Source organism: Monocercomonoides exilis (genome assembly GCF_001643675.1).
Source record: "Monocercomonoides exilis strain PA203 chromosome Unknown scaffold21-1407046, whole genome shotgun sequence".
NCBI lineage: Eukaryota > Preaxostyla > Oxymonadida > Polymastigidae > Monocercomonoides > Monocercomonoides exilis.
In genome coordinates, this window is record NW_027150566.1 from 217,959 (window position 1) to 229,438 (window position 11,480).

Here is an 11,480-nt window from a genome sequence, read left to right on the forward strand (position 1 = left end):
GGTGAGTTCAAACACAAAATTCAGGGTGTGCAATATGTGCTTTCTTGTGAGATGAAGATTGATGTGGAAAACATTGCAAAGAAACAGGACGGAAAAATTTTGAAAGACAAAAAAGAAAACAAGTGCAAAGATGCCGCAAATACTATCAATCGCTGAAAACAGAGCCAAAAACCCAACAAAAAACACTTGATAAAAATTGGAGTTACAAAAATTAAAAATAAAAAATAAATAAAAAAAGACAAAGACAAGCAAACAAGAAGCAGATATTTGAGGGGAATAAAAGGAAAGATAAAAGCAATTCGCTCAAAATCAACAACAAGAAGACTCTTCCTCAAAAATAATATGCAAATCAATTTGGAAAAAAAAAGACAAAAAGAGTGAGTGAGCGAGTGATGAAGAGGATCCAACAGACAATGTGGATGCAACAGCAGCATCAGACGTGGCAATGGATAAATCGCTGGAAACGACAATATCTCAAAATGAGCATTCCTCTGCCCAACGGCAAATTGTTCACAAACAGACGCAGCATGTGCGTATTGAAGCATCGCATTGTCGAATGCTGTTCCTCTTTCATGCTTCCTCTTTCATGCTTCCATATCTCGGCTGCACAGCTCTTCTCCTCAATCCTTTCATTGTCTCTCTTTGCGTATGTTGTTCTGTCTTCCTTATGCCATGCGCTCCTCTTCTCTTCTCTTCTATTTTCTTCTCTGCTTCTGCTTCTTCATGAGTGAAGAAGAAGAAGAAGATGATGATGATGAAATCATCTTCTGGCCAATGATGAATATTCGATGCCTAACAATAAATCAGACGATCATCAAGACCCTTTGCCCTGCCTCGCATTTTAGCATCTTTAACAATCGATCCATAGAAGCTGACAACAATGTCTTCATATCCATCTTCTTCCATCTTTTCTCGCAGCTTTCGATTAACCATCATTTTCTGCTTTGCCTCTTCTCTTTCCTCTTCTGTCATTCTGCTCGTCCAGCTCTGCGCAGGTGAAAAACGTTCATTTTCTTCATTTCGTGTTTCCTTTTTTCTGCTCAATATTTTGGATAGATCCTCAAAAATGCTCAGACAATACGAATTTATATTATGGTCAATTGTTGGCTGATGAAACTCCTCCAAAAAGAAATCAACAGCTTCTTCACTTAACAAGCAACCTTTATATTTCACTGCTTCAAATATGCGATTCACAAATAATAATATGCATAGCCTATATATTTCTCTATGGCTGCCCTTCGCTGCTCTGCACAGATTTGTGATGCTTGTTTCCAGCATCACAAACTCTCCTTTCTGAGTTGTTAAAGAGCCACCGATACTCCGAATTGCTTCCAACCATTTCACAATAAGTTTCACTTCTTTCGACTCGCGCAGCACCCACTCTTTCTTTTTCCAATTCACTTGCTCCGTCAACTCCTCCAGTTCTTTTGCTGCTTCTCTTTCAAAATGAAGTTCTTTCATATTCCCTCTGATATTCCCCATGCAGTTTAACACATTTATAAAATACTCCCAAATTGAATGGTATGCAATCCGGGTCATATTGCGATGCTCCTGATGATATTTGATGATTTCTGCAATCGCTTTAAAATGCAATGCTCCTTTAACTTCCTAAAAAGAAACATGAAAAAATTTCAATGATATCAAAAATGAAGTTATTCGTTCTCATACACAAAATTCGTTCATGTTATTCAACGCAAACAAGGCCATCTCCACTTCTTTTTGGGTCTCCTCGTCTTCCTCTTTGCTCGATGCAGCGTTCAAAAGGCAGCGCACATAAATCAAAAGCAATTCTTTTCGCAAATCAACTGATCTATTTTGCATAAGAAGATGGCTTTCGCAAAGATCAGTCAGTAGCTTTCCGTTCATTTTTCTTTTTCTTGCTTCTTCTTCAATTGTCATCTCGAAACTTTTGTTCAATGAACTTGTTTCAATGTTATGAAACCAAATTTCTTTCAGTGCTTTGTAATGCCCAATGTGCTTCGCCAATAAGCAAGCGTTTTCCATCGACAATTTCTTTTCTAGAATCATTTTGTGCATTTTATCGAAAAGTTCTTCTGAAAAAACACGGTTGAATTCGCATTCATCCATCTCTTCAATAAGCTTGTTCATTTCAACAATTTTCTGTTTCTGTTCATCCTCGTTGCAGCGCTCAAGCTCACAAAACAATTCTTTAAAATGAAAAGAAAGAAAAGAAAAGAAAAGAAAAGAAAAGAAAAGAAATCCAAGCAACAAAAATTCGAACACAGCAACGGTTGCAAACCTGAAAACTCATTTGCGGTGAATTTCCCTCGCATTTTTGAAAATGGTTCAAAACCAAAAAGCTGAGCCATTTTCATCATTCATATTGGATGCATAAATGTTTGGATAGAAGAAATAAACGAGAAATAGAAACTCAAAGCAGCCTTGCGGATAACAGCTCTCATACCATCATTGGCATTCTTGACATTCTTGGCATTCTCGGCATTCTTGGCATTCTTGGGTCGTAAATATGAAATCGAAAATGCTTCATCGTTTCTCGTTTGTTGAAATGGATTCAATGATCGAATTGCATTATTTGAACTTGAATATCCATTTTCTGAAAGAAAGATGGCATTGAAAACATTTCCGACAGAATAAGAGACACATTTTGATGTGGATGAATGAAAAGCTGGAAAAGAAAAAAAACATTGCGAGCAATGGAATTCTGCGAGATAATTTTGGTGATTGGCATCCAAACAAATACCGCAGTTTAAATATCTTGAATTCCAATTTTTTTGATGTTTGCATTCTCAGTCGATCTCTTTTTGTGAAGGCATTTCCGGCTGTCACGTTCTCAGAGCCCGAGAATCTGACGAATTATTCAAATGGTCAATCTTTGTTTTGCAGAGCAGAATGGAGAGGTCTGACAGCAAGGGCTGATGGCTGGCAAGTCTACTGCTGAAACCGATGAACACTGAAGGCACAATGAATTTTTATTTGAGAAAAAGGAGCATTGCCAATGAAACGAAAAATTGAAAATGGCTTCGTGCTTTGTTCTGAAGGTCTGCAACAATTTTTTGGAATATTTATTTTTTTTTTTTTTCTTTTTTGAATTATCATTTTTCATTCAGGCAATTGAAAGCGAGAGGAATTTGATGCTTTCAAAGACGAAGGGCATTTCCGAAGAAATGAAACGCAAACGGAAATGAGAAGAAGAGGAAGGAAAGAAGAAAAAGAAGGCAGATTGGGAAATTAAGAAAAAGAGAAAAAGAGCCAGATTTGTGGATACATGCAAGATGGAAATGAGATTGAGAGGATTGAAGAGATTTTTGGGTTAAAGAGAAAAGATGTTTCGAAGAGGAGATTTGAGTTGAATGTTGAATTTGGGAAGGAAAGTATTTGGATAAACGGAGGGTAATTTTGAGAAGCGAAATAGCAAATAGGGGCAAATGACAAGATTCAGGAAATAAACTATCAAATTTGAGAGAAAAGAAAGAATGCAAGGAGAGGAGAAAATGGAGAAAGCAAAAATACTTGGAAAAGAGATGGAAGTTAAAAAGGAATTCCATTGAAAAAATCCACAGAGAAAAGCTGAGAGGGAGCCAGCCTTTGAATATGATGCTGCCAGCTGTTCCACCATTCCAAACTTCTTTTGCTGGAATTGCTGAACCACAATTCTCAACCGGTGATTGCATGATGATGCTTCCATTAAAGAACACATCGTTTTTTATACCATTTGTCGCAGTGTTGTTAACGAAGAAACAGAATGTGATGAATTTTACTCCATTAATCTAGGAATAAGTTGCTGTGCAACACAGCCCAGCTCCTCCAAATGAGGAAGAAGCAGTCAGTTTGTTATTTATAAATTGACAATCATTGACTGAAAACTGATTCGGTTTATTTTTTGGAGACCAATGAAATGTGAGAGAACCAGCAGAATCGTTTCCAGAATTTGAAAAGCACTTGCATCTGGCGAATAAGAATTGACCGTTTTATGAAAGGCCAGTAACATTAAAATACCAACGGTTCCACACCAGTATGTTATTGAACAATTTTCAACTCTGTTTTCTGAGAATGAATAAACAGAATTTGTTTGCCGATACCCAAAATAAGAAGCTCCTCCATGCTTTGCTTGACAAGTTGTGAAATTGGATTTTACGATGTTGACGTTTAATAAATATCTACAAAACAACACCCCGCCAACATCACCAGTTGAACATTTGTTGAATGAACAAGAAGTGATTGCAAGATTTTCATTTGTGCAGTTGACTTTCAGAGCACCTCCATAATCATTTCCACCCTTTGAATCGTTCCATTCGCACCATTCGAAGCGATGGTTGTTAACATCAAATGAAGTCAATCTTCCAGGTGATTTTCTAACAGTTTCATTTCCCACATGTACCACAGGAGCATTTGATGAAGAGCGTGTTTGGTGAAGAAAAGATGTGTTGAAGGCAGAGAGAGAAGTTGATGGGCTGTTGAGGTTGGGGAGGATGGCACCATCGATGGGGTTGCATGTGTGGAGGAAGATAGTCGAGTGAACGGAGAGAGATAAGTGAACGGAGAAAGAAGGGAATAAATTGGAGTTAGCGTTGGGGGAAGTGTTGATGGCTGAGATTGTACTGAATACGTTGTGTAAATGTGAGAGAGGAGATATCGGAGAAGAAGGTGCTTGAGAGGTGGGCATTGAAGTGGGGATATATGTGGGGATAGAATTGATGATGGAAATAGAGACGCAATGAAGGAGAAAAGGAAGAAAAAAATATTTGAAAAGATGAGCTCTGTTGAAAGACCCCTCCAAGATGCTTGCATCTTTAACAGTTACATGGTCAATTGCATGTTAATTTCCAATAAATATTTTTATTTTCACTGAATAATTGTTTTAACACTTGCGTTTTCAACAACGATAAAAATTTTTTTGAATAAAATATCACAAACTTCTTTTTTGAATGTGCAAAAACTATTTTAAAAAAACAAATAGCTGATGATTATTACTTAACTTCAATATCAATTTGTAAAGATCACATAATAATTCAATATAATGTGCATTTTATTTGAACATCATGATTTTATTGACATTTAATCTGTTGTAATATTTCAACAAAAATAAAAACATAACGTAAGCAAAGTTTATGAAAACATAGCAAAACAAACAAAAACAAAAAAATAAAAAGAAAAGAAAAAGAAAAGAAACATGGTGAGTTTAAAAGAACTTGTAAATTTTTCTTCCTTTTCACTAAAACAGAACAGGAAAATGAAACTGCAGAAGGAATAAGATGGGGCCAGGGTTTTATCTCCATTGAACTGGAATTTGATTCGGAAGCTTGATGCTTTTTGGCTTTTGAGCATGTGTCAATGAAACAAACGTCAAACAGTTGTTTTGGGTATATAAGGATAGCTACAAACAAAGTCCAAAGAAAATGGAATTAATCGGTTATCAAAAATGCAAGCATATGTGTTTGCGAAAAAAACAATTAAAGCTGTCAATAGACACATTTATGAACAAATCATACAGCTAGCTTAACTTTGTCTGGAATTCCAGTTGCAAACACAGGCTGCTGTTTGCCATTGATGAAAAGATGAACCGTTCTCACTTTGGATTTTGTGTCAATTTCAATCATGACCTCGTTCCCGTTCTGTGCTGCTTGGTTGCCTTGCGTGCGAGCTGTGCGGAAGTCAACAGCAGTGCTGATATAGTTGCATGCAAATTAACAGGAGTACATTGGAAAATGATATATTTTTTAATCAATAAAAAAACAAATGAAGGTTGAAAGAAATGAAAAGAAATAAAAAATTGGTAGTGAAAGAAATGTAAAGAGAAATTCAAATAATCTTGCGAAAGCGTATTCATCTTATTGTAAATGCATACTGTGCCAAGAAAAATCCAAAACTAGCATGATCTGAATACAAAACAGCAAATATTAACATATGGAATTATCAAAGATATAAAACATCAACGAAATTGTTCAAACTGGCGTCATATCCAATGGCCTGGTTGTTTCCAGGGAAATTCGCATCTGAAGCCACAAAGCCCAAATCTATTACAAGCGACGTGATGACGATATCAATCATATATGAAAATAAATAAAATATCGCAAAATTGAAACAATTGGTAAAATGAATTGAATGCTTCTGCATACGGCTCCATTGCCCTTGCTGTAACGTTTTAACCAAAAATTTCCTAGTGTCGCAAATTCAACGAACATATTCACATTTTACGGTGCGGACAATACAATGCGTAATAAATGTTTCAAGAATAAAAGACATAAAAAAAGAAAGAAAGGAAAGGAAAGGAAAGGAAAGGAAAGGAAAATAAAAAGTCGACATGTTTGAAGCAAAATAGGATGGTAAATTGATAGAAGCCACACCATTGTGCAATGCACTGTGTTTATCAAAGCACAAGCAGAGTAACAAATAGCAGATGTATTGCAAATGCAGGAATTCAGAAAAATGAAAAATAAATTTTTTTTTACAAAAGAGAGAGAAAGCAAGAGAAGTTAAATGGGTAGATTGATTCATCGATCGAAAATAAAGAAATATTATTTTGAAAAAACCCATTTCAAATGAACAATTTAAGCTGAACGTTGAAAAGATAAAAAAAAGGCAAACGTGTTTGTGCTCCTTCTCGAAAATGATTGTTGCAATCCCTCCGGCTCCGTGATGGATCAGATCATTTTTCTCCACTTTGAATATGTTCTGGTTGGAGGACTTCCACTTCATCCTCGCAAGTGTCTTGCACACAGAGACTGGGCGATGATAATATCAATACATATTCATATATATATATATATATATATATATATATAGAGAGAGAGAGAGAGAGAGAGAGCAGAAGTTTATCAGTGAAATAATAGAGAAGAAATTTGGATTTATTAAACAATCACAGAATAAATAAATGCATAATTCAAATGATGCCTGAAGAATAAATAATATTTTCTTTCTCTTTCATAATCATAAACATAACAATTCTTTTCTTCTTCTTCTTCTTCTTTTCTTTTCTTTTTTCAATAAATCTCGATTCATCAAATCTCTTCGCACACATGTATTGCCTTCCTCCTTCATTTCCTTCTTCTTGTTGTTCAACTCAATCTGCTGCTCCAACATGAACGCCTCGCCTTTCATCAGCAAGAAGCTCTCCTCCTGCTTCAGCAGTATCTCCTTCCGCACATCAAACCTCGACGGCTTCTTTTCCACTGCTGCGCCTTCATCTTCGTCTTCATCGCCGCTTTTTGGTGCTTTTTCGTTGAGCTCCAGAAGTTTTTTCGCCAATCTCTCCTTTTGTTCCTTTGTCTGCTTCGGATTCACCACTTTTCCTTGCTTTCCCTCATCAAATAAAGAGGCCATTGACAATTCTCCTTCTTCCAGAATATGTTTCTCCTTGTCATCATTTTTGCTTTTCTCTTCTTCTTCTTCTTCTTCTTCTTTCTCCTCCTCTTCCATCTTCTCTTCCATCTTCTTTTCTTCCATTCCGTCTTTCACCTTTTCTTCATCTTCATCAAAGTTGTCGTAGAAATCATCGTCGTTTTCTTCGCCATTATCTTCCGGTTCTTCATCAATCGCACTCTCCCTAAGGCCATCCAGTATTTCTATCATCTCGTCTTCCTGTGATAGTTTCACCCCTTCCTTCGCAAAGCTCCTCAGAATCTCCATAATCAGTCGCTTTTCTGTGTACAGCGACGCCCACGACAGCCCAATCGCCTCGTTTTTGTTGGTTGGAATGTTTTCGTTGGATGAAGGCGCAGATGACATTGCAGAATACTGGCACAACTGCGCATTTGCAGCACTCTTTGAAGAGAAGCTAGACGATGACGAAGGTGACGACGAAGAAGAGGGAACAATGGACAATGAAGAAGATGATGAAGAGGCAGAAGACGATGATGTTGGTTCAATTAAAGCCATTTTATGTGTTGGAATCTTTGGCCGATTAGTTCTATTTGGTTTGCTTCTTCTAAGAACTGACATTGACTGTAACATGAAATCACTTCGACCAATAACATCTTGTGATTCTTTTTTCCATGATGACATGTTCAATGTCAAACTTATTCCGCATTCTTTTATCACTGGATTGTTATTCTGATAAATATTCACATTAATTTTTGAAGAGGCAAACTTCGTTTTAAAAAAATAATAATAATAAATTTCATACGGTAGCCAAAGATAAAAGGTGAAGGCAAATTAGTCTTAAATTTTCACCAGTAAATAACCCTTCAATGCTGCTGATGCAAATTGAAATTAATCCAAAAAATTTCATGCAAAGCAGTGTGACATCGGGATCATGCGTTTCTTTCATAACATTAAAAATTGCATCTAGAATTCCCAGTTCAATTAAATGAATATAATTGTCTTTATCTTTAAAATGTTTGAAAAAACTGATTGTCTTGAAAATTATGAAAATAGTATACATCGTATCAAATCATCCATGATTTCAAGCAAAATTTCTTCGTGCTTTGTAGGGTCAGTTTTTAATTCCAATTTCATTGCTTTTAATTCTTCTTCCTGAATAAATAAAAGCATTCAGACAGCAATTTTGAACATCACCAAATTGCGAGTAATCAATAGCAGAATAAATTTGTTTAATGCTAAATCAAATTCAAACGGTTAATGCTTCTGAAAACCCCATTTCGCTGAAAAAAATAATCACAGAATTATTTCAGATAATAATTACTGTCATGGGAGAAGTGATCAAATGAGTCTTTTCTTTATGGAAAAATTATTTCTTTCATCAATCATCAATAATGCATGCATACATGTTACATGTGAATGCGTATATCTGTGAGATTATCATAAATATTTATTTAACAGCTTTTTATTTCCATTCACTTTATCAAAATGCGATTTGAAAGAAATGAGTGTGAAACAAAAAAAGTTTAAATGCTAAACGCTCAAATAAAATAAGAATGTGGAAGTGATAATCTAAATGAATATAAAGCAAGCAGTGCTGTCACATGAAATTATAAATATAAAATAAGATAAAAATGGTGAAAATTAAGAAATGGTGAAAAAATCACAGACATGCGAACATAATAAAATTTGTAAGTCAATTTATAATTATCAAAAAAAGATGAAGAAACTATAAAACTAATGAAATTAAAAATCTTAGAAAGAAAACTTTTCTATTTCAAAAGAGAGAATATGATAACATAACATATATAAAAAATCTAAGTTTCACTTTCTAAAAAATACCACATTTATAGTTTCTATTCTGCAAGAGTTTAACTGCACAACACAAAATATACAACGCAAAAGCATAATGACGAAAAGAAAAAAAGGCATTACGAAATACACAAAAAAAGAAAGACAATAAAAGACATCAGTTTCCTAAGCCATTTTTGCAGCAACAAAACCCTGTTGCATTGGATCAGCTGAAGGAGCATGTTGTTGCATCCATCTTGTCTCATCGTCAGACGTTATTTCAAAGCCAGCATCACTTCCGTCCTCTTCATCTTCCTCCATCTGATCATCGCTTTCATTATTCTGATTCATTCCTTCTTCTTCTCCTTCTTCTTCTTCTTCTTCTTCCTCTTCTCCGCCTTCTTCCTCATTTTCTTCTTCACCAGGCTCAACATCCATCTCCATCTCCATCTCCGTCCTTCCTCTCCTCAGATGCTCCCTCTCACACCGCATATGCTCCATCTCCATCCTTTCTGCCTCAAACATCCCTCTTCTCCCTTCACAGCAATCAACACCTCTGCCAATCCCTGCCGCACAGTCAGGCGTCTCTGCCTCTTTCTCTCTCAGCAACATCGCATTCGAAGCATAACTTGAAGAATTCTCTGAAGCATATTCTGAAGCATATTCTGTTGAATGCTGTTCATTGAGCCTTCTTTTGCTTTCTGAAAGCGGCTGGGCAGAGGGAAAAGGGTGTGTCGAGTGAAGTGCTGGTTTGGGGAGCATGACAGGAGAGTTTGAGGCAGAGGAAGGTGTCTTAGCAGAAGGAGGGATTGTGAGAGAGGAGGTTGAAGTGTAAGAGGCAGAGCAAGCAGACTGACGACAGCTGTCTGAATGTGGCATTGTTGAAGAAGAGGAGAAAGAGGATGAAGAAGAAGAGGAAGAGGAGGAGGAGGAGGATGATGATGAGGAAGAAGATGATGATGATGAAGTGTGAGAATTCGAAGACTGAGCTGACTGAGCTGACTGGGCTTGTGAAGATGAAGGTGAAGGTGAAGCAGAAGAGGATTGAGGAGGCTGCAGCGATGGCGAGGGATGCATATCAACAGAGTGAGATGTTTGCGCCTTCTCTCCATTGCTGCTGCTACTACCACTACTGCTATTGCTATTATTACTATTACTGTTACTGTTACTGTTGTTATTGTTGTTGGTGTTGCTATTGTTGTTATTGCTCTCTCTCTTCCTGCTTCCTTCCACCAGTGCCTGATGGTATCGCTCGTAGTTGTCTTCCTTCACTTTCAGTTCATACCCCAAAAGCTCAAGCACACTTTCTTCGGTCTTGTTGAGCACACTCAGAGACACTCCAAAGCATTTGCTGAACCAGGCATTCGAAAATGGCTTGTCGGTGTTGAATTTATGCGCCAGCATCACACAAACCAAAACTGATAATATTACATTTTCTGGGCATAAAATAAAATCCCCGGCTGCCCAATGCATCTTGGACATGGTATCAATATAGCACAAAGCCTGCAGCAACTCTGTTGTTCTTAGTTGCGCATGTTTTTTGAGTCTGTGCAAAAGATATTCCAAGTTTGAGTTCATTTGCTCTGCAATTGCTTGTGCTGCTGGATGTGGAGCCCTGCCAGTTCTTTGCTGCATCGTCGCAACATTGGACTGAGCAACTTGCGTTACACAAAATGCAGCAAATGTTATGAGACTATCAGAAAGTGTGTCATCTTGGACTACAGGTGCTGGAATAGAATATGACTGTGTATTGTTGGATGGTATTTGATAAATTGCAGAGTAAGAAGGCAATTCTGTTGAGAAACGCAATTAAAAGCTAATATTTCAAAGATCATTTAAAAATTTAAAAAGTGAAAAAACCATTTTCCAGATATGAATCATTGGTCGATGACTCAGATTGAGAAACTGTTGGAAGACGGCATTCAGAATGAACGGGAATTGGCAGGTTGTGGCTTTGAAAATCAAGTTGTTTTCCTTGTGGAGAAGCTTGATGAATATTTGACTGTGTTGGATGAAAACTGTATGATCCAATATTATCCATTTGGCTTGAGAATGAAGATGAAATTAAACAAAGAAATAGTTAAAGAATTAGTAATTGGTTCTTTCTTTCGATTCAAGGTGAAAAGAAAGATATGAAGGTGCATTACGAAGTAAGACCTTGCTGAGTTAAAAAAATGTGTTGTGAAGAACGATTCTTGCAGGAAAATCAACATTCGTAAACAGGATTTAAGTTGCTCTTTAAAAACGAACTCTATAATTCAAGTTAAACTCCATGAAGAAAGAAAGGTTTTCTCATTTGTTTAAAAATTGTTTCAAAGGCGAATTTTCATTAAATGTGAAAAGTAACATGATCTCTGAATGAAAATATAATGGGTTGTGGATAAGGCACT

The 11,480-nt window shown here is 36.4% G+C and overlaps 3 protein-coding genes across 3 annotated transcripts; all 3 read right to left on the reverse strand.

The window, feature by feature from the left end:
- Positions 1 to 22: 22 nt before the first annotated feature.
- MONOS_1108 (uncharacterized protein) lies at positions 23 to 2,109 on the reverse strand (the record flags this gene model as incomplete). The annotated part of the gene is made up of 2 exons (XM_067863583.1): positions 23 to 1,608; positions 1,669 to 2,109. 2 exons carry the CDS (start codon positions 2,107 to 2,109, stop codon positions 793 to 795), a joined length of 1,257 nt encoding a protein of 418 aa, XP_067727710.1. The 3' UTR covers positions 23 to 792.
- Positions 2,110 to 4,921: 2,812 nt separating this feature from the next.
- MONOS_1107 (uncharacterized protein) lies at positions 4,922 to 8,629 on the reverse strand. The gene is made up of 11 exons (XM_067863571.1): positions 8,555 to 8,629; positions 8,361 to 8,454; positions 8,105 to 8,307; positions 6,999 to 8,031; positions 6,568 to 6,704; positions 6,327 to 6,340; positions 6,099 to 6,139; positions 5,931 to 5,996; positions 5,828 to 5,858; positions 5,472 to 5,646; positions 4,922 to 5,356 (listed from the first exon to the last, which is right to left on the reverse strand). Exons 1-11 carry the CDS (start codon positions 8,576 to 8,578, stop codon positions 5,249 to 5,251), a joined length of 1,926 nt encoding a protein of 641 aa, XP_067727711.1. The 5' UTR covers positions 8,579 to 8,629; the 3' UTR covers positions 4,922 to 5,248.
- Positions 8,630 to 8,747: 118 nt separating this feature from the next.
- On the reverse strand, positions 8,748 to 11,460 carry MONOS_1106 (uncharacterized protein). The gene is made up of 2 exons (XM_067863560.1): positions 10,951 to 11,460; positions 8,748 to 10,883 (listed from the first exon to the last, which is right to left on the reverse strand). Exons 1-2 carry the CDS (start codon positions 11,129 to 11,131, stop codon positions 9,277 to 9,279), a joined length of 1,788 nt encoding a protein of 595 aa, XP_067727712.1. The 5' UTR covers positions 11,132 to 11,460; the 3' UTR covers positions 8,748 to 9,276.
- Positions 11,461 to 11,480: the final 20 nt, after the last annotated feature.

What these genes read in the sequence shown, in the direction of transcription:
- MONOS_1107 (XM_067863571.1), bottom strand. Translation starts at nt 8,578, where the DNA reads ATGGGGTTTTCAGAAGCATTAACC. An exon ending in GGTTTTCAGAAGCATTAACC is followed by an intron (nt 8,455 to 8,554) that starts GTTTGAATTTGA and finishes TTATTTATTCAG; the next exon opens with GAAGAAGAATTAAAAGCAAT. An exon ending in ACAGCAAGGGCAATGGAGCC is followed by an intron (nt 5,997 to 6,098) that starts GTATGCAGAAGC and finishes CGCTTGTAATAG; the next exon opens with ATTTGGGCTTTGTGGCTTCA.
- MONOS_1106 (XM_067863560.1), bottom strand. Translation starts at nt 11,131, where the DNA reads ATGGATAATATTGGATCATACAGTTTTCATCCAACACAGTCAAATATT. An exon ending in TGATTCATATCTGGAAAATG is followed by an intron (nt 10,884 to 10,950) that starts GTTTTTTCACTT and finishes GTTTCTCAACAG; the next exon opens with AATTGCCTTCTTACTCTGCA.